Genomic DNA, 16,616 nt, shown 5'->3' on the forward strand with positions numbered 1-16,616 from the left:
ATGTCAGGTACTGTGGACCTTTCCAACAACATGTGATTGCTTCCATTAATCATGGCGCAACCAGATTCTAGAATTGTGTGGTATTAAACTATGTTAGACAGTTAATAGATAATGATCTGGGGACTTGTCAAAAATATTCGTTAAGAGGAACTGTTACAAAATAAGCCATGTTGTTGGCCCCCGTCTGTGTGTATATGTGTGTGGCTGGAAGGCTAAAGGTTGTATACCAGGATGGAACGAACAATCATGGTGATTGTATTGGTAAGTGTTTTATTTCCTTGTATTTTCTAGATTTGCTGCAGCTGTTTAACTTTCATCTTGAGAAGGGTAGAAAGCACCAAAACTTGTTCTTTCTTAAGGCAAAGAGAGCTCTGCATTGACTGCCAGCATCTCTTCCTCACCTAGGTATTCTGTGACTGGGTAATTGGAGTCTGGCTCTGAGCCTTATGTCACTGACTTCAAAGCACTATTCATGGCAGTCCTGGTTGAACACCTGCTATGTGCCTTGCAGAAGGCCCTTGGAATACACAGTTAATTAAGGCAGGTCTCTGTCCTCAAGGAGCCCTGGTGGGAGTTCTGTCTGCCCTCTGTGATCTATAGAGCCCTAAGTGGTTTGGGTCCCGGCTCCTTCTTGGGCCATAGTTGCTCTCGTACCATCACCATCTCCTGGTTCCATCTAATCTTGCCATGCTGGTTTTGCTGTGCTATACAGCAGGCCACATACGTTGTCTCCTGGTTGTTGGCCTGGCTTCTCCCTCATGTTGACACCAGATGCTTCCCCGTGGTCGCTCTCTCCTAAAGGTCTCCTTCACTCTCCATCCTCTCTCCTGGCTTCACTGTTTGCATAGCACTTATCACATACCATAGACATTGTTAGTTAGCTGTCCTCCTCACTAGAATGGAGGGTTTGTAACAGCAGGGACTTGGTTCCTTTTGCTGAATCCACAGTGCCTAGGGCAGTGCCTGGCACCTGGATGCCATATTGAACAAATGAATTCTGTACTTGGTACTCAGTGCCTTGGGCTGAAGACTAAGTGCCTTGGGCTAAAGAACCAGAGGTTGGTGGGAGGAGAGGTCACTCACGAAGTTGCTCCCAAGAGTGTCAGCTTAACCTTTGACCTTCTGCCCGAGGTCTATCTTTTGGGTTTTATTTCTCACCACTTCCCTTTATTTGTTCAGAGCAACAGCCAGACCTTCTCTTTACTGCTTCCTTTGTTTGTATCTTTTGTCTTCCTGCTCCTGTTTTTCCTCCACTAGATTTTTCCCTACTCACCACACTGTGCCCATTGTTATTCTGTCCATCTGTCAAGGCCCAGCTCAACAGCAGTTCCTTTGCAAGGCGTCCTCTCATCCCTGCAGCTATAAATGCTCTCCCTCCACCCCATCTCCTGTTAAAAATGGAACTTTCTCGGGTTCAACATGTTCTGTGTGATTGATATGCATGCATATTTTATTTCACTTGTAATCCACTCTTAAGAGGCAAAGGCACTTGATCTGTTTTGTATTGCTCTTGTACATAGTAGGTGTTGACACAGTTTTCTTGGATATGTGGCATGCGTGGCTGAATGGAGTGGCAGGAAAATCACCTGAACTATGCTATTCTGGTTTATCCAACAGAGAGAGGTACATCTTGGAATAATGAACTGTTGTTAACTACTGGAAAGCTGTTTCTAAGGTAAAAGTTACCAGGGTTCAGCTGCGGAGGTGAGGTGGAATTCCAGAGTTGAAGTAAGAATGGAGGAGGAGGGGCACCTGGGTGATTCATTTGGTTAAATGTCTGCTTTTCACTCAGGTCATGATCCCAGGATCCTGGGATCCAGCCCTGCAGCCCAGCATTGGGCTCCTTGCTCAGCGGGGTGTCTGCTTCTCCACTGTCTCCCTCTGCACCACTCCCTGCTTGTGCTGTTCTCTCTAATGAATAAACAAATATTTTTTTTTAAAAAAGGAGGAGTAGGAAGAGGCAACCTTTATTCCTGGTTCCTCTAAAGTAGAGGTCATCTTGGGCCTCTCTCTAATAATCTCTGGGCCTCAGTCTCCTGGCCTGTAAAATAGTAGGGGGGCAGGGCAAGGTGTCGGGGTGTGTGCCAAGTCGAATTCACGATCTCTTGATGTGTAGTGGTAACTGCCTGTGATCTTGCAGCTCGATCAGGCAGGTCTCCTGGGTTTAACATGCGGTCCTGGCTGCCTTTATTGGAGGACGTTATACCACTGTTATGGGAAATACACAGGGGTGAAATCTCACTTAAAACACTTATGGTAGTGAATTTTACTATTTTTTTTTTAAGCAATCTTTGTTTCTTTGAGCACTTTCCATTTGCAATACAAAAGGCTTAAGACTGGCTCCTGAAAGTCTTTACTGAGTACTTTCTAGACTAGGGATTTGAAAGTTCATTAGAAAATCGTTGCCAGAGTACTAAGGATATTTATGTTATAAACTCAGACTTCTAACTAAAAGGGGTTTAATTTCACTACTTCCACGATTCAGTTGCATCGTGAGACCCTCATTTTGATATATGCACCTTGAATCACAGTTGTATGTAAGTCCCTGTACTGTAGGATAACCTGCTGTGTTGTGCAATGGTGGGGGTAGGGTGCGGAAAGAAAGGGAAATGAGGAGGGAGTGGTGCACTGATTCCACTGTCTCCACAAAGCAGCTACTCTCAGGTTTCCAGTAAAAGTTTCTAATGATGTACACAGGAAAGACCTCAGAGCCTTTCCATGAAGAGACAGGATCTGAATGGATGGCCAGGTTATTCCTTTCATGCATTTCCCTGTACCTACTGTGGGATCATCTCTGGTTTCTGCTCAGCCTTTAAAGAACATCTAGAATATCAGGAAGATAATTGGATAGAACCTGCACAAACTCCAACATGAAAATCCAAACATTCTCTTCAGTCTTTAAGATCCCCCAGTCTCTTTGGGAGTTTGCTCATTTATAAGGTGGTTTGAAACAGGTTGGAATTTACTGAGGGGGCTAGGGTGGGTAAGATCAGCCATTGTGGTCTGACCATTACAGAACCCGCTGTTGGGGAAACCTAATCCCTTGTGAAGGATAAGGGAGAAGTGAACCATCTGGCCTGGAGTTCTGGTCTTTTCTAACTGCTTTCCATATGACCCTTACCAGGATCTGGGCCGTGGACTACCGCCATCCATTCCAGGTAACAGGCCCCAGGTCTTTAAACAATGACGTGTACTTGATTAGAATGCAGCTACATAATTTACAGAGTTCAGTGCATAATATAAACCTGGGGCCTTTTGTTCAAACAGTGAGCATTGCAAGATGGCGGCAGTAGACAGTGAATGCAGGGCCCTGTGCGCCCTTGGAGGTTGCACACACACACGGTGTTGTCTCTATATTTAATTGGAACCTAAAAATCAGGTGGAAAAAATTCTGGCTTATCCAGTGCCCAGCGATTTCCCCCTTACCTGTTCACATACCTTTGGAGAATATCTGTGTGGAGAATATGGAGACTGCCTTGCCTTCAGCTCACCTCTGCTGTCAGGTGACTGCCTTCCAGTTGTACTGGAGTCTGGGGCTCAGTCTCCGCTGCCCTTCACACCCACCCCCCTCCACCACTGCCAGCTTCAGTGTTGGCTGGACTTGTGTAGCTGTTTTCCTCCTTTTCAAACTTGAAATGACATCAAAGGTACAAAACTAATCACCATTGGCACAACATAAGGGCTCGAATATTTATGCTTTCAGTTCATTTAGAATTTTTCTTTTCTTCTTTCTTTTTTTGATAATCACAGTCTCACTTTCAATGTCATGGTGCGAACTGAGAAATTCCCACCCCCTTGCTTTTTCATTGCTGATGATAACAGGAATATAAATCACAAGATGTGCAATTATACCTAAAAATGCTAGATGTCTCTTAATGCAAAAAAAAAAAAAAAAGAAAAGAGAGAGAGAGAGGCTGTTTCTCATAAAAATAGATTGCATGCTATGCTTTTTTGTTGGACCTACCACAGTATATGTACTTCCAAATGTCATTTTAAAATGCTAAAAACAGCTGCAAAAATCACATCCTTTTGTGGCTTTCCTTTTAATTGTAACATTTAGGAAATTAGCATTTGGGGCCAAGATAATTCCAGTAAAATAAGATAGTGAATTACACTTACTTAAAATGAAGCCATATTAAAATACAATTACAGTTGATATTCTTTCTTTGATACTAACACATTCACATTTATATTTTATAATTTATTGAGGTTTGCTATTTGAAATAATTATCATTGATTAAGGAAAGAGGTGCATTTTTTAAAGTATGATTAGTAAATATGTAATATTTAATGGAAATCATACAGTACCAGCAACAGCCAATATCACCTCATATTTTAAAACACAGTTCTTGACTTTGTAATTATGAGTCTCTCCTCAGAATGGTTGGGACTTGGTTTTAAGTTAAGAGCGAGCATCTTATATATTTTCTTGACTCTTATTTTTTAGGAAATGGAAGTCATTAGTTATTGCAGACATAATGCTTTTGGTAGAAAACAGTCCAGATTTTTCCTTTTTTAGTAACAGGCCATAGAAATGAACCCATACTTCTTCATTAATAATTAAAATGGGAATATGTCTCTGATTTCTTGACTCAGAACTTCCATGTCATTAGATGCCACTCTTCAGGAGTGGTCAGAGCTGGGATGTCATACAACTAAGATTGACAGCCGCCACTGGTACAAGTACTTTTCCTTTCCTCATCACAATCAAATGTTCCAAAATGAAAACTTCAACCAAGGAAAAGCCAGGGATCTCATCAGCCCAGAGACTCAACTTGCCTCAGACCACCCTTCCTGTGCCCCGCAGAGCACTCTGATCTGTTCACTATGGCACCTGGCTCTCCCACTCTTTGCCTATCCTTACTGTTGTCATCTACTTACCTTCTAAGCGTCTTCTTACCTTCTTACTTTCTAAGCCATCTTTTTCAGTCCTACCATTACCTTGGGTGATTCCATGTGGATACTCATGGTTACATTAGTGAATTCACGTCTTGAGCCTGGAGACTTCATGGATTTTTCACTTTCACTTGCAAGCCTTGCCTTGTCACCACTTACTTCTCTGTCCAGCCAAGTTTTCATCCTCAACACTTGAGCCATCCTCTTCCCAAATGCTCAGATGGTCCCTTGGTTTTCTTCATTTGTCAAAGAGACCCAGCTGGGTCCATTAAACTATCTCCTTGCCCTGAACCTGTATCCAATATCTCAGCTCAATGCTACAAGAGAAAGCCTCATCAGCACAGAGATTGCTGTCTCTGTAAATTATCAGTCTCTAAACTTGAATGATGCCCACCGGCCCCCTATTGCTTTTTGTTCTTATCAGTTCTCTTGCCTGCTGGTCTCTTTGTCTATTACCAATAATCTCCATGTTCTTTATGCCTTCAACACACCACCTTCCTCTAGCAGAGAACCTTGCTTCTGACATCACAGACAATACAGAAGTCTAAGAGAAAAATACTGTTTTTCAATACAGTACATCACAGACAATACAAAGTTCTAAGAGAAAAATCCCAATGGCTGAATTGCTCTTGTCTTCCCCTACCGGTACTATGGATGCTGTAGGATTCATAGCTAATATTTATTAACTGCTAAGTGCTCATTATATACTTTCATGGGATCCTCCACTCATCAAGGACCAGGATTATTCTTGAGTCTAGTTCCTGATGGGGAAATTGAGGCTTAGAGAGGTTGAGAGCCAGGATTTGATAGACTTTTGGGATAGACTAATTCCAGAGCCCATGTTCTTAGCCATTGTTCTGTCCTCTTCTTCTTATGCCAACTCAGGGACCCTGTCCCCAGTTTTTTATATCCTCTCTCTTCTGGCTTATGTATACTAGGGTTTAAATGTACACTAGTCTCTTCCATTAAAATAAGCACCCATTCTCCTAAAACTACCACAGCCCCCTTTCATAACTAAAATTACTGAGAAAGCTTTCTACTTTCCTTGCATTCAGTCATCAGTCCACTGTAGTCTGGCCCCAACCCAACAAAGCTCACTCCAAGTTTACCAGTAACCTCCATGTTGCTAAGTTCAGTGAGTTCTAATTGGGCCCTATCTTACTTGACTTTCCACAGGCATTTCATACTACTGCTCCCCTTTCCCTTTGCTTCCACTGCCTACCCTTTCTTGACCTTCTCTCTGTGTCTTTAACTGTTCCCTTGCCTTGTTCTCTGCTGGTCAATGTAGTATCTGTGGTCTTCCAGACTTTACACTAAGCTCCTTTATTCTCATTCTGTACGTACATCCTGGGTAACCTCGTCCACTCTTGTGGTTTCAGTTCTGGTCTGGATGCTGGTGAATCCCAAGTCTGTATTTCCTCCTTGAAAAGGTCCTGAGAGCTAGATCTTTGTATGTATCTTCCTTCCTCTTGGATGACCCTCTGGAATCATTAGATTCGACAGGTATAAAATTGAGCTTAACTTTGTGAAGGCGGGATGGGGAAGAGATTAAAATTTTGGGCTCTAGAGTCAAGGTTGATTCTGCCATTTACTAGCAATACGGCCATTTCTGACATTTAAAATGGCACCTACCTCCCAGGGCCATTATAAGAGTTAAATGCAAAGTACCCTAGAACCAGGGTACAGAATGAATCTTCAGTGAATGTTAGCTCCTACTCTTGTCTTTGCCACTGGGAGCACTAGCACTAGTGCAGCTACTGTTGCTACTTCTGCCGCTCCCACTGGCTCTGTCCCCAGTGCTCCTCCTCATCCCAGTGGATCCTACCAATGAGAAGCAACACTAGAGCACCTAATATGTGCCGGTGCCCTACATACTCTGTATTACCTCATTGGATCCTGGTTATAATCCTTTGAGGTAGGGCTTATTATTTTCTTTGATTTCCATGAAAATTAAGTGTCCAAGGTTAAATAACTCATACGTGGTCTCCCAGTCACTAGAATTTGTTTTTAGACCTGCAGACCTTTTAACTCATCCTCTTGGTAGCTAGGTTCTGCCCTCCCACCTCCTATGTAGCCTGGCCAGAGACCTGAGGGGGGATCTTGAACTCTTCCTTTCTCATCACATCCCCCAAGTTCTGTCAGCTTGATCTCCTGAAGATCAGAGATCTCTTTATCCCAGTTATGCTAGGTCTTGCCTCCATCAGCTCTCATTCATGTGACTACAATGGCCTCCTAGTTCTTGGCTTCCTGTATTGCTCCCTTCCTGTCTGTTCTCTCTCCTGTCCTATTAAGCTTTGTGTCTTGTTACTCCCCCCCTCCCATAGAAGGCCAAGATCTGGTTTCATTGAGCTTTTCTTAAGTTTCTCTATCATGCTCAAAGAAGAAGGGCACAGCTTAGGTTTAAGTTTCCTGAAGCTTGCCTTGATTCTAGGTACTACCAAATTCTGGGATCAGTACTCCATTCTGTATGTGATAACACTGTGTTCTTCCTCAGTCCTGGCTTACAGCTCATTGGGTGCCCATTTATATTTATTGACTGTCACAGACTGGGAGTACCGTGGGGTCAGAAACCATGTCACCCTTATAGACTGCTGCATCCCCGGAGCCCCCCCATGCCTGACGCCATGCTCAATTAAAAACAAACAAACAAACAAACAAAAAATAGGTGCCCAGAGCATCACATTAGAGACGAAGATATCAAAACCCACATTTTGTGACCTCCTTAGGCCACACAGCTCACTAGTGACAGTCGTAGTGGTCAGCAGCCCAGATACTAATAACCACACTTAGATTCAAGTTCTTCCTCTGCTACTTACTTGTTTTAAGCCTCAGTTTTTTGTGTAAAATAGGGATGAGACACAGGTCAACCTGGCAGGGTTGGGAGAACAGAGTGAGGGTACTGCCTGCTAAGAACCCAGCCCAGCACTGGCCCCTTGTAAAAACAGTCCTCAGCGACAGGATTTCTTTTGAACCCAGGTCTCCCAACTCTCAGGGGAGCATTTGGCTTATGACCACGTGCCTGTGACATTGTCAGAGCAGGATGTGCTTGTGGTTATATGAGGTGTGCATAGAAAGTAAAAACAGAAACTAAAGACAATTCTGTTAGGGAAGTTCTCTGGTTTTGAAAGTATTTGATCTAGTGATGCCTTTTGACTATGTAAATATTTCTAGAAAGCCTAGACTGCACTGAAGTCTAATGAGGTATTTACTATAATATATTTCCAAAGTTCTATTTATTATTGTATAAAAGAGAATAGTCTTATACTAACTTTAATGAAACCTTATCCTTACTTAGCGTAATGACATACCTGCTGAGCTTGGGGATTGGCAAATACCTTTCATAAACATTTATGTGGTTGTTTTCTCATGGATGGCAATGCCTATAATCTGCAGATTATTTTCATTTGATAGTAGGATAGTTATAAATGACAAGTTTCCGTAAAGGATTTAATTCTTTCATTGCATGTCACAAATCTGAGCGTTGCTTATGAGTTAAATGACTGTTTTGGAAGTAGGCTGCCCTGGGTTCAAATCCAGGCTTCACCACATCTCACCATTATGACCTTTGACAAGCTCCTTTGCATATGTGAGCACTGGGTTCCTCATCTGTGTAATGGAGATACTATTTGTTATTGTTAGGATTTTCTGGGAAGACAAAGTAAGCTAACATGGATAAGCACTCAGCACAGCACGCAGGTCTGCTTACAAAAGCCACCAGACATCTTCTGCTCACTATTAGTCCAAATGAAATGGGTAACACATCTAACTGAAATATTTGTTGGCACCTTGTAAAGTGAACTTTGGCCAATCTGCCTTTGCCCATTATATGGGAAAGTTGGTGATCAATTTTTCCATAGTCAGCTTTCTAGGTGTATCTGGCATTTACCGTAATGGGAAAAATGTGTGATTTTAAGAATTACCAGTCATGCTATTTAAGAAGAAGAGTGAACTCTTGGTTATTAAGTCTAATATTTGAGAAGAAATCAATTTCTATTATCAATATTTTAGCAAGTTGTTTTAAAATTCCCAGTGACTAGCCCGCTTTATTTTGCTCTCACTGTGGTGAACCCATTCACAAGCTATGTAGTTCCCAAGAACTTGTATCCTAGAACTACTGGTCATACGAGGATCTTGATGAACCTGCCTACAGTAGAACCATGTACCAAGTAGTAAAACTATGGATCTGACCACTGTCCCAGTTATTACTGGTACTCATTTTTAGTGCTGCCATTGCGATGGGAAGTGTGCAAACATAACACAGCTTACTCTTTGGAGTCTTTGCTTTGAGAAATTATTGGGAAATGTGATATGTATAAAACGCCATTTCAATGTGTGCATGTCTTTTGGCTTTTAAGTACCTTACTGCTTTTCTCCTGATGTTTCCCCCAGTTAATTCTTTTCTTAATTGATGTCTGTGCTCTCTCCCTCTCTCTCTACCTCCCTGGCAGTCTTTTCCCTATAAAAGGACCCATCTGTCTAAGGTAGAGATTCTCCATTTTTATATACACTCATCAGTGATTAAGCTGCATAGAGTAGACATGCTTATCATTCAGAAGTTCCTTTAACCCTGCTTTCTCAATACAGTGGTGCTTTGTTTGTTTTCCTTCAAGTAAAATATGTTCTTTTTAGCCTCAATGCAAGCACCCAAACTTATGTCTAATTTCTAATCATAGTCATAGAGCGAAGAAAACATTTTAAACTTGCTAATCCATCATAATGAAAAATAATGCTTAAAAAATGGATGCTCCTTATAATATGCAACTATATACAGAGAATAAGAGAGAGAAAACCTCTTTCAGAAAAGTGACTCATTTTCATTTGATTTTTTTTTATTAGGCTTGAATTTGAGCGGCAACAGCGTGAAGAACTTGAAAAATTAGAAAGTAAAAGGTAAGCCACTTGGGGTACCAGTTTTAACACTACTGTAGTCTGTGGATTCTCACACTAACCTTCCAGACAGAGATTTTTAGGGTCTCTTTCAGGACCTCCCTCTGGTTCTGTGTCAAGTATTTACGTATTTAATGACTGCAGGTCATTCCTCTAGCTGGTTCGTTTTACTGCACGTTTGAATTTTCAAATAGTACATCTTCAAATACTCGTGAGAGAGGGAATAGAGTCAGTAGGCAAATTTCATGCACTTGTTAAATTTAATGCTCCATGTATGTACTTGTTTATATTTAATTCAAAAGGCTATCCTCCTTAGTAATATCGCCTGAGGTTTTAAAAAACCCAGAGAATGACAATTCCTGTCCTTATGCCTCTTCCCCTTTTAAACATTTTTGCTTATGTTGTTTGGCCATTTGTATTTCCCTTCTGTAATTTGCTTCTTTATATTTTTTTGCTTACTTTTCTCCTGTGTGTGTGTGTGTGTGTGTGATTGCTTAGCTGATTTGGGGAGTTTTTTTAATATGTTCTGAATGTAATTATCTGATAATGCTAAGCATTTTCTCCTTTAACCCCCTCGTCCTATTTAACATGCCAAGAAATGGAAAAAGGATAGATATTGGAGTAGAAACTAAGGCCACAGAAAATCTGCAGATTGGATATTTATTTTTTGGACTCTGGAGTTTAGATGTTACAAATGATTTAGTTTGGTTTCCAGCGTCATATAAGATAGATGTTAGGTGGGTCAGGAGATGGAGGCCATGTACTGATAGTTTTGCATACCCTGTGTTTTTGCTTTGGAGGCCATCCCAACCTCAAAACACAGCTCTAGCCCCCAGTGGGGATCATCTCTTCTCCAGGACCAAACATAACATGTCACTCCAGCAATCATGCATCTCAGTATTCTCATGGAGACTCATATTATTTTCAGTGTTACATGTTAATAAACTAATATTTTGGGCCATTTGGTGATTACCATTTGTCCTAAACTAGTGATTAAATGCTAAATAGCATGTGGTTATTTGAGCTGGAACAATGAACTGTCAATTATCTTGACTTTGATATTTGACCCCAATGAGTTGAGGACAGCATAAGCATTTTTATTTAATGTCATTTTGTAACTGAATTTCTATTGAGTTTTAGCCATTGGGCTGAATAAAATTATTCCCATTTAAATTTAAATTGGGCATGCTTCTTTCTCTTTGAGCTCAGGGGGCTTTTAAAATTATATCATGCATAACACATTATGCTTATAGACTCTACAAAGAAATGATATCAGAGGCTACTTCAGGAGATTAGGCAAATGATATGTCGGACAGTTACAGAGTAAAAAAGTGAAGCATTATGCTGCTGGAAATGAAAAGGAAGGCAGTTCCCCCCCACTTTTTATTTTTGCGAAGCGTTTGACTTTGCGAAGGGTGTCGTGTGTCCATTTTCAGAACATTTCAGTTGGGGAAGTTAGCACGGCATTTGTTCGTAGCCATCAAATGGTCATCAGTCTGCTTTTGGCGTTTCAGGAAACTCATAGAAGAAATGGAAGAAAAGCAAAAGTCAGACAAGGCCGAACTGGAGCGGATGCAGCAGGAGGTGGAGACGCAGCGCAAGGAGACGGAGATCGTGCAGCTCCAGATCCGCAAGCAGGAGGAGAGCCTCAAGCGCCGCAGCTTCCACATCGAGAGCAAGCTGAAGGACTTGCTCGCCGAGAAGGAGAAGTTTGAAGAGGAGAGGCTGAGGGAGCAGCAGGAGATCGAGCTGCAGAAGAAGAGGCAAGAGGAGGAGAGCTTTCTCCGCGTCCAGGAGGAGCTCCAGCGGCTCCAGGAGCTCAACAACAATGAGAAGGCCGAGAAGCTCCAGATATTTCAGGAGCTGGAGCGGCTCAAAAGGGAGAAGGACGAGCAGTACGCCAAGCTCGAAGTGGAGAAGAGGAGGCTGCAGGAGCAGGAGAAGGAGCAGGTTGTGCTCGTGGCACATCTGGAGGAGCAGCTGCGCGAGAAGCAGGAGATGATTGGGCTCCTGCGGCGGGGCGAGGTGCAGCGGGCGGAGGAGGACAGGAGGGACCTGGAAGGCATCCGGGAGTCCCTCCTGCGGGTGAAGGAGGCCCGGGCTGAAGGGGACGAGGATGGTGAGCCATTAGAACGGGCTCAGCTGCAGTTCCTCAAGTTCAAGAGAAGGCAGCTGGTCAAGCTGGCCAACTTGGAAGAAGACCTGGTTCAGCAGAAGGACCTCCTGGAAAAGGAAATCGAGGAAGAACAGGACCTCCTGGAACGTTTAAAATCTGCAAATGAGGAAGACGTTAGACCGCTGGAGAACAATGATGACAGCATCGCAGATGTCACCCCGGCGGTTCCAGATTTGGAGAAAATAAAGCTGGCAGAATCCAGGCTGCAGTGTAAAGCCCGCCAGCTCCAGTACCTCCTGCAGAATCACCTGCCGACCCTGCTGGACGAGAAGCAGAGAGCGCTTGAAACCCTCGACAGAGGTCCTCTCGGCTTAGACAACACTCTGTATCTAGTGGAAAAAGAAATGGAAGAGAAAGAAGAACAGCTTGCGCAGTACCAGGCCAATGCGAGCCAGCTGCAGAAGCTCCAAGCCACCTTCGAGTTCACTGCCAACATTGCTCGTCAGGAGGAAAAAGTGAGGAAGAAGGAAAAGGAGATTCTCGAATCCCGGGAGAAGCAGCAGAGGGAGGCGCTGGAGTGGGCCGTGGCCAGGCTGGAGAGGAGGCATTCGGCCCTGCAGAGGCGCTCCACCCTGGGCCTGGAGATTGAGGAGCAGAGGCAGAAGCTGGCCACACTGAACAGCAGCAGCAGTGAGCGGGCCGGGCTCCGAGCCAGCCTGGAAGCTGAGCAGGAGGCGCTGGAGAAGGACAGGCAGAGGTGAGACCGGGAACGGAGAGCATGGCACACTGTAGGTGCCAAATGATTGCGTGTTTTCTACCCCTTCTGGTGTGTCTCTCACTGTCTTTTACAAAAGTAATTCTTTTTTGCCTGTGTGTTCTCTAATACACCAGCAAATGGTTATTGTCAAACAAAAGCTGAGAAGGTACCCCTAAACATTTTCTTTTCTCCTTGGGAGCCTCATTTTAGAATTGTTGGTCTACAGTTGAAAAAAACACACAAAGAAACCAAAGCCCTTGTACCTTGCTCCACTGACCCATGGAACGAGAATGTTTTTGTATTTGATAAATACGACCTCTTCCAGCCCGTCCCCTCCCTGTGTCTGTCCTCTCCCCTCCTTCCCTGTCCCTCCTTTGGCCCTCTCCTTCTGTTTCTCTTTCCCTACCCTTCCTTCCTCTTTTTTTCCTTCTTTTTGCCCCTTACTTTACCTCCTCCCAGACCGCTGCTCTGGATTTTTTCCTATCCTCCCCACTCCCTTCATCCTCGCCATGGGTGCACCATCTTTTTTGAGACCAGCACTAGTTACAGTAAAACATCATCCCTTCGTGCACAGACTGCACCGTGTGCTGATATCCACACCCGGTGCAAAACCAAAAAACAGCCGTTCTCCTACCCCTCCTGATTCACAGGAGGCGCCAGGATTCTGCCTTAAAAAGTAAACTACTAATCAAACAAAATTCTCCAGGTGATTCTGAACACAGTGGTATTTTTAAGCATGCGTAGTGATGGTTTACTCATGTTTCTTTTGGTGTTGTGAAAAATAAAACCAGAAACTAACACTGTTTTCATTGTAAAGAAAGAGTATTTATCTTCTCCCACCCATTCCTTAGAAGTCACCACGCTTCCCACATAGTAGGAGGAAATCAAAAGGAGTAAATACTTGAATTCGAGAACACTTTCTCTCATAGCCCAGCAGACAGACTGTCAAGACTCCCAGAAGTCTGTAGGCTGCCTGGTGTGCAAACATCACCCGATTTGCTGTCCCACAGAGGTGGGGGTTCAAACCCTGCCCCAGCCCCTTTCTCTCTGGCTGGCCTTGGCCGGCTCAGAAGCCTGGGATGCATATTGATGACAAAGCAAGACCTACTGTGAGGCTGGAGTCTCTCTCCATCATTTTTCTGAACAGGTTGGGACAACCTCCCTTTTGAGTCTGCTCATACTGTGGGTTCTATTTACCTTTGCTCTCTGGTATTCCCTCTGGCAAACCAGCAAGAAATAACAATCAAAAGCCATAATGCTATTACTTCGCAGAAATAGGTTGGAGGTTTAAGAAAATGATTGCAGGTATGTTATGTAAATGAAATTGCTGGACAAAGCCCCAGCCCCAGGAAATTTAAAGTAGTGGAGGGCGTGCTCTCGATTTATATCCTGCAGCGTGCAGTAAGAATGCCGCATGAGCTTTGAGCTTGACGTCCCCCGCTTTTGTCATCCGGCTTCACTCCCTGGCCATTTAGTATTAATACTCTATTACAGCAGACACAGTATTGCGATTTTCATGGAAGTGAATTCCCAATGTCAGCATTCCTCCAGAAGCCACACAAAGGATGCTTTTAGCTTCATGTGTTTTGATGGAGTAGACTTCGCTAAGGCCTAATTCGGGCCAACGTGTTCTGAGCCCTGCTCTGACTGTGACGCTCCTGCGGCCTTCTTTGGGTGTTGGTTTTGTTGTTATTATCTCTCTGGGTTCTCATGGCTAAGCCAGGGCCTGCCGTGCAGCCCAAGTCCATCTCTCATGAAGTTCCATAAGTGTGAAATTTTAAATTTACATGGAACCAGATCAGACAACGTGCGCTGAACTTGGCTTTCCTCTTTTGGCTTCCTTATAAACAAGATCCAGTTTATTCTCTTGTTGTCTTTTCCACCCAGTGGTTGTGTAGCCAGCGGGGCCAAGTGTCCTGCAGTTAGAACGCGGCAGGTCTCCTCCCCACCCCACTCAGGGCCGCTGTGTCCTCTTGGCTGCTGGCCCAAGGGCTGTGGCCCAGGCTGGCCAGCTCTTCACCTGTGGTGAACCGTGTCCTGGGATGCCCTGCTTCCCTTGCCCCCCACATAAATCCCATTTGGGCTTCAGGGCCCCGCACCAAACCCTCGGCTCTGTGAAGTCTTTTCCATTGCCTCAGTGCTGAAGGATGTCCTTGAACAACTCCAGTATGTGTCATCTCAGTTCTGAACATTGGCAATTACTTTCTTACATGCAACTCATTTTCCTTACCATCTCTGAGACTTTGTATTAATATCGCTCCCTGGTTCTTTGCCCACCAACTGGCTCGTAACATCAATTTTTCATGCTTTTTTCATCCTCCTTTGAAAATACTTCATACTGTGTAAGTTGATGCTTCATAAATACTTGCTCATCAGGAGACAGATGAAGGGCTGAGTTAAGCTGGGCATTGCCTTCTGTGAAACCCATGAGTGACCTTGTAACCACATCTCTGAGAATTAGGAACTTGGCTCTCATGCAGAACAGAGCAGTTGAATTGCTGTTGGTAACACCAGAGAGCTGACAATATCATGGTGCGCCAGCATCTGAAGGTAGAATCTCTAAAGTTTGGAACTGAGGGAATTTGGAAGACTCATTGATTCTCTCATTCGGCATATGAAGAACTTGAGACCCAGATTTCATTAATTTGCCCAAGTTCACACAGTGAGTGAGCTGTAGCCCCTAGCTGGGTCTCATGTACCGGGGGCCATATTTACTGGAAAGCTTGGCCCTTTGGGCTCATGGCCCTGGATTCAGGCATGCTGGGGCCAGCAGGAGAATGACCTTATATTGGATGTATAAGGTCCTCCTATTGGATGTATCATTTATCTTGGGAAATAAATGTTTGGTTCAACTATTAACGGTTTATTTTAATTTATCAAGATACTCCCCTTGCTTTCCTAGGTCTCTTGCCTATTTCCCTTTTCTTCACCCTCTGCCTTAGCCAAAGTGGATTCCTAGTTTTTGTGACTTAGGCCTTTGTTCCTGCTGCTTTCTGCATCTGGAGAACCTTCACCCTCATCTCCAAATGTCTGAATTCCCATTGGTCTCTGAAGGCTCAATTTTGAACTGCCTTGACCCTGTGGATTCTCCTAGATGGGTGGTTTTTAGAAAATTCTTTAAAGGTTGGGTCTCTTTTGTCAAATTGAAGTATGTAGAGGGATCCCGGTACATAGCCAAAGGCCATTTGTTTCTTTGAAGCCGTGGTAGGGGGCTCAGAATCATGCCCATCTGCCTCAGAGGGTTGCCTTGGAGCACCGTGGGAATATTTTTGCCCTTGATAATTAAGCTGTCTCTAACTTTGGACCCCTATAGCATTTGTTCCGAATCCTTCTTGTGGCTCCTTATCACCTTATCCCTTGTGTGATGTGGCACCTTTTCTACTAGAAAGTAAAAGCTCTTTGCAAAGAGTGTGTAGATCCCCCATGTTTCTAGAACAATGTCCCACCCAGCGAAGATGTTCAGGCAATACTGTCAATAAATGTATTAATGTAACTCCTGTCTCTGTAGATTAGAGCATGAAATCCAGCAGTTGAAGCAGAAGATCTGTGAGGTTGATAGCATTCAAAAAGGGCCTCGTGGGACCTTGGAGGGGAAGGCTCCTTCCAGCTTGCCATCCAGTGCTGAGAAGTCTCACCTGGTCCCTCTGATGGATGCCAGGTACTGGACATTAAACTGATACCACACCTACATTTATGATATGATTTCATGACTCACTGTACCTCATATTATCCAGTTTGTGTGTGGAGGGATCGAACAAAAGCAGCAAGGGATAGGTGTCCTTGAGGTATGTGTGCTTTGTTTTCATCAACCGCTGCCTCGGGGAGAGAGGTATCATTTGAAGGAAACCAAAGACGCGGGAACTGGCCAGCTCCATCTAGGGAATGCTGGTGCAAGGTTGTGTGAGCACATAGAGCTAGAAGGCCTAGAGAACCCACCTCATCCAGAAAGGAGTGAACCAA

At 43.9% G+C, this 16,616-nt stretch overlaps 1 protein-coding gene across 5 annotated transcripts in view; it reads left to right on the forward strand.

Moving 5' to 3' along the window:
* The window catches only part of KIF16B (kinesin family member 16B), a 282,073-nt gene that overhangs the window by 175,071 nt on the left and 90,386 nt on the right, over window positions 1-16,616 (forward strand). For 4 of the 5 annotated variants that reach the window (XM_047744532.1, XM_047744534.1, XM_047744535.1 and 1 more), the window contains exons 18-21: window positions 9,345-9,377; window positions 9,733-9,786; window positions 11,298-12,656; window positions 16,165-16,314. In XM_047744532.1, the coding sequence (XP_047600488.1) occupies window positions 9,345-9,377; window positions 9,733-9,786; window positions 11,298-12,656; window positions 16,165-16,314 (1,596 nt within the window). The remainder of the gene's footprint in view (window positions 1-9,344; window positions 9,378-9,732; window positions 9,787-11,297; window positions 12,657-16,164; window positions 16,315-16,616) is intronic. The other variant, XM_047744533.1, reaches the window with a different exon arrangement.

This window comes from Lutra lutra, chromosome 9 (assembly GCF_902655055.1).
Source record: "Lutra lutra chromosome 9, mLutLut1.2, whole genome shotgun sequence".
Taxonomy (NCBI): Eukaryota; Metazoa; Chordata; class Mammalia; order Carnivora; family Mustelidae; genus Lutra; species Lutra lutra.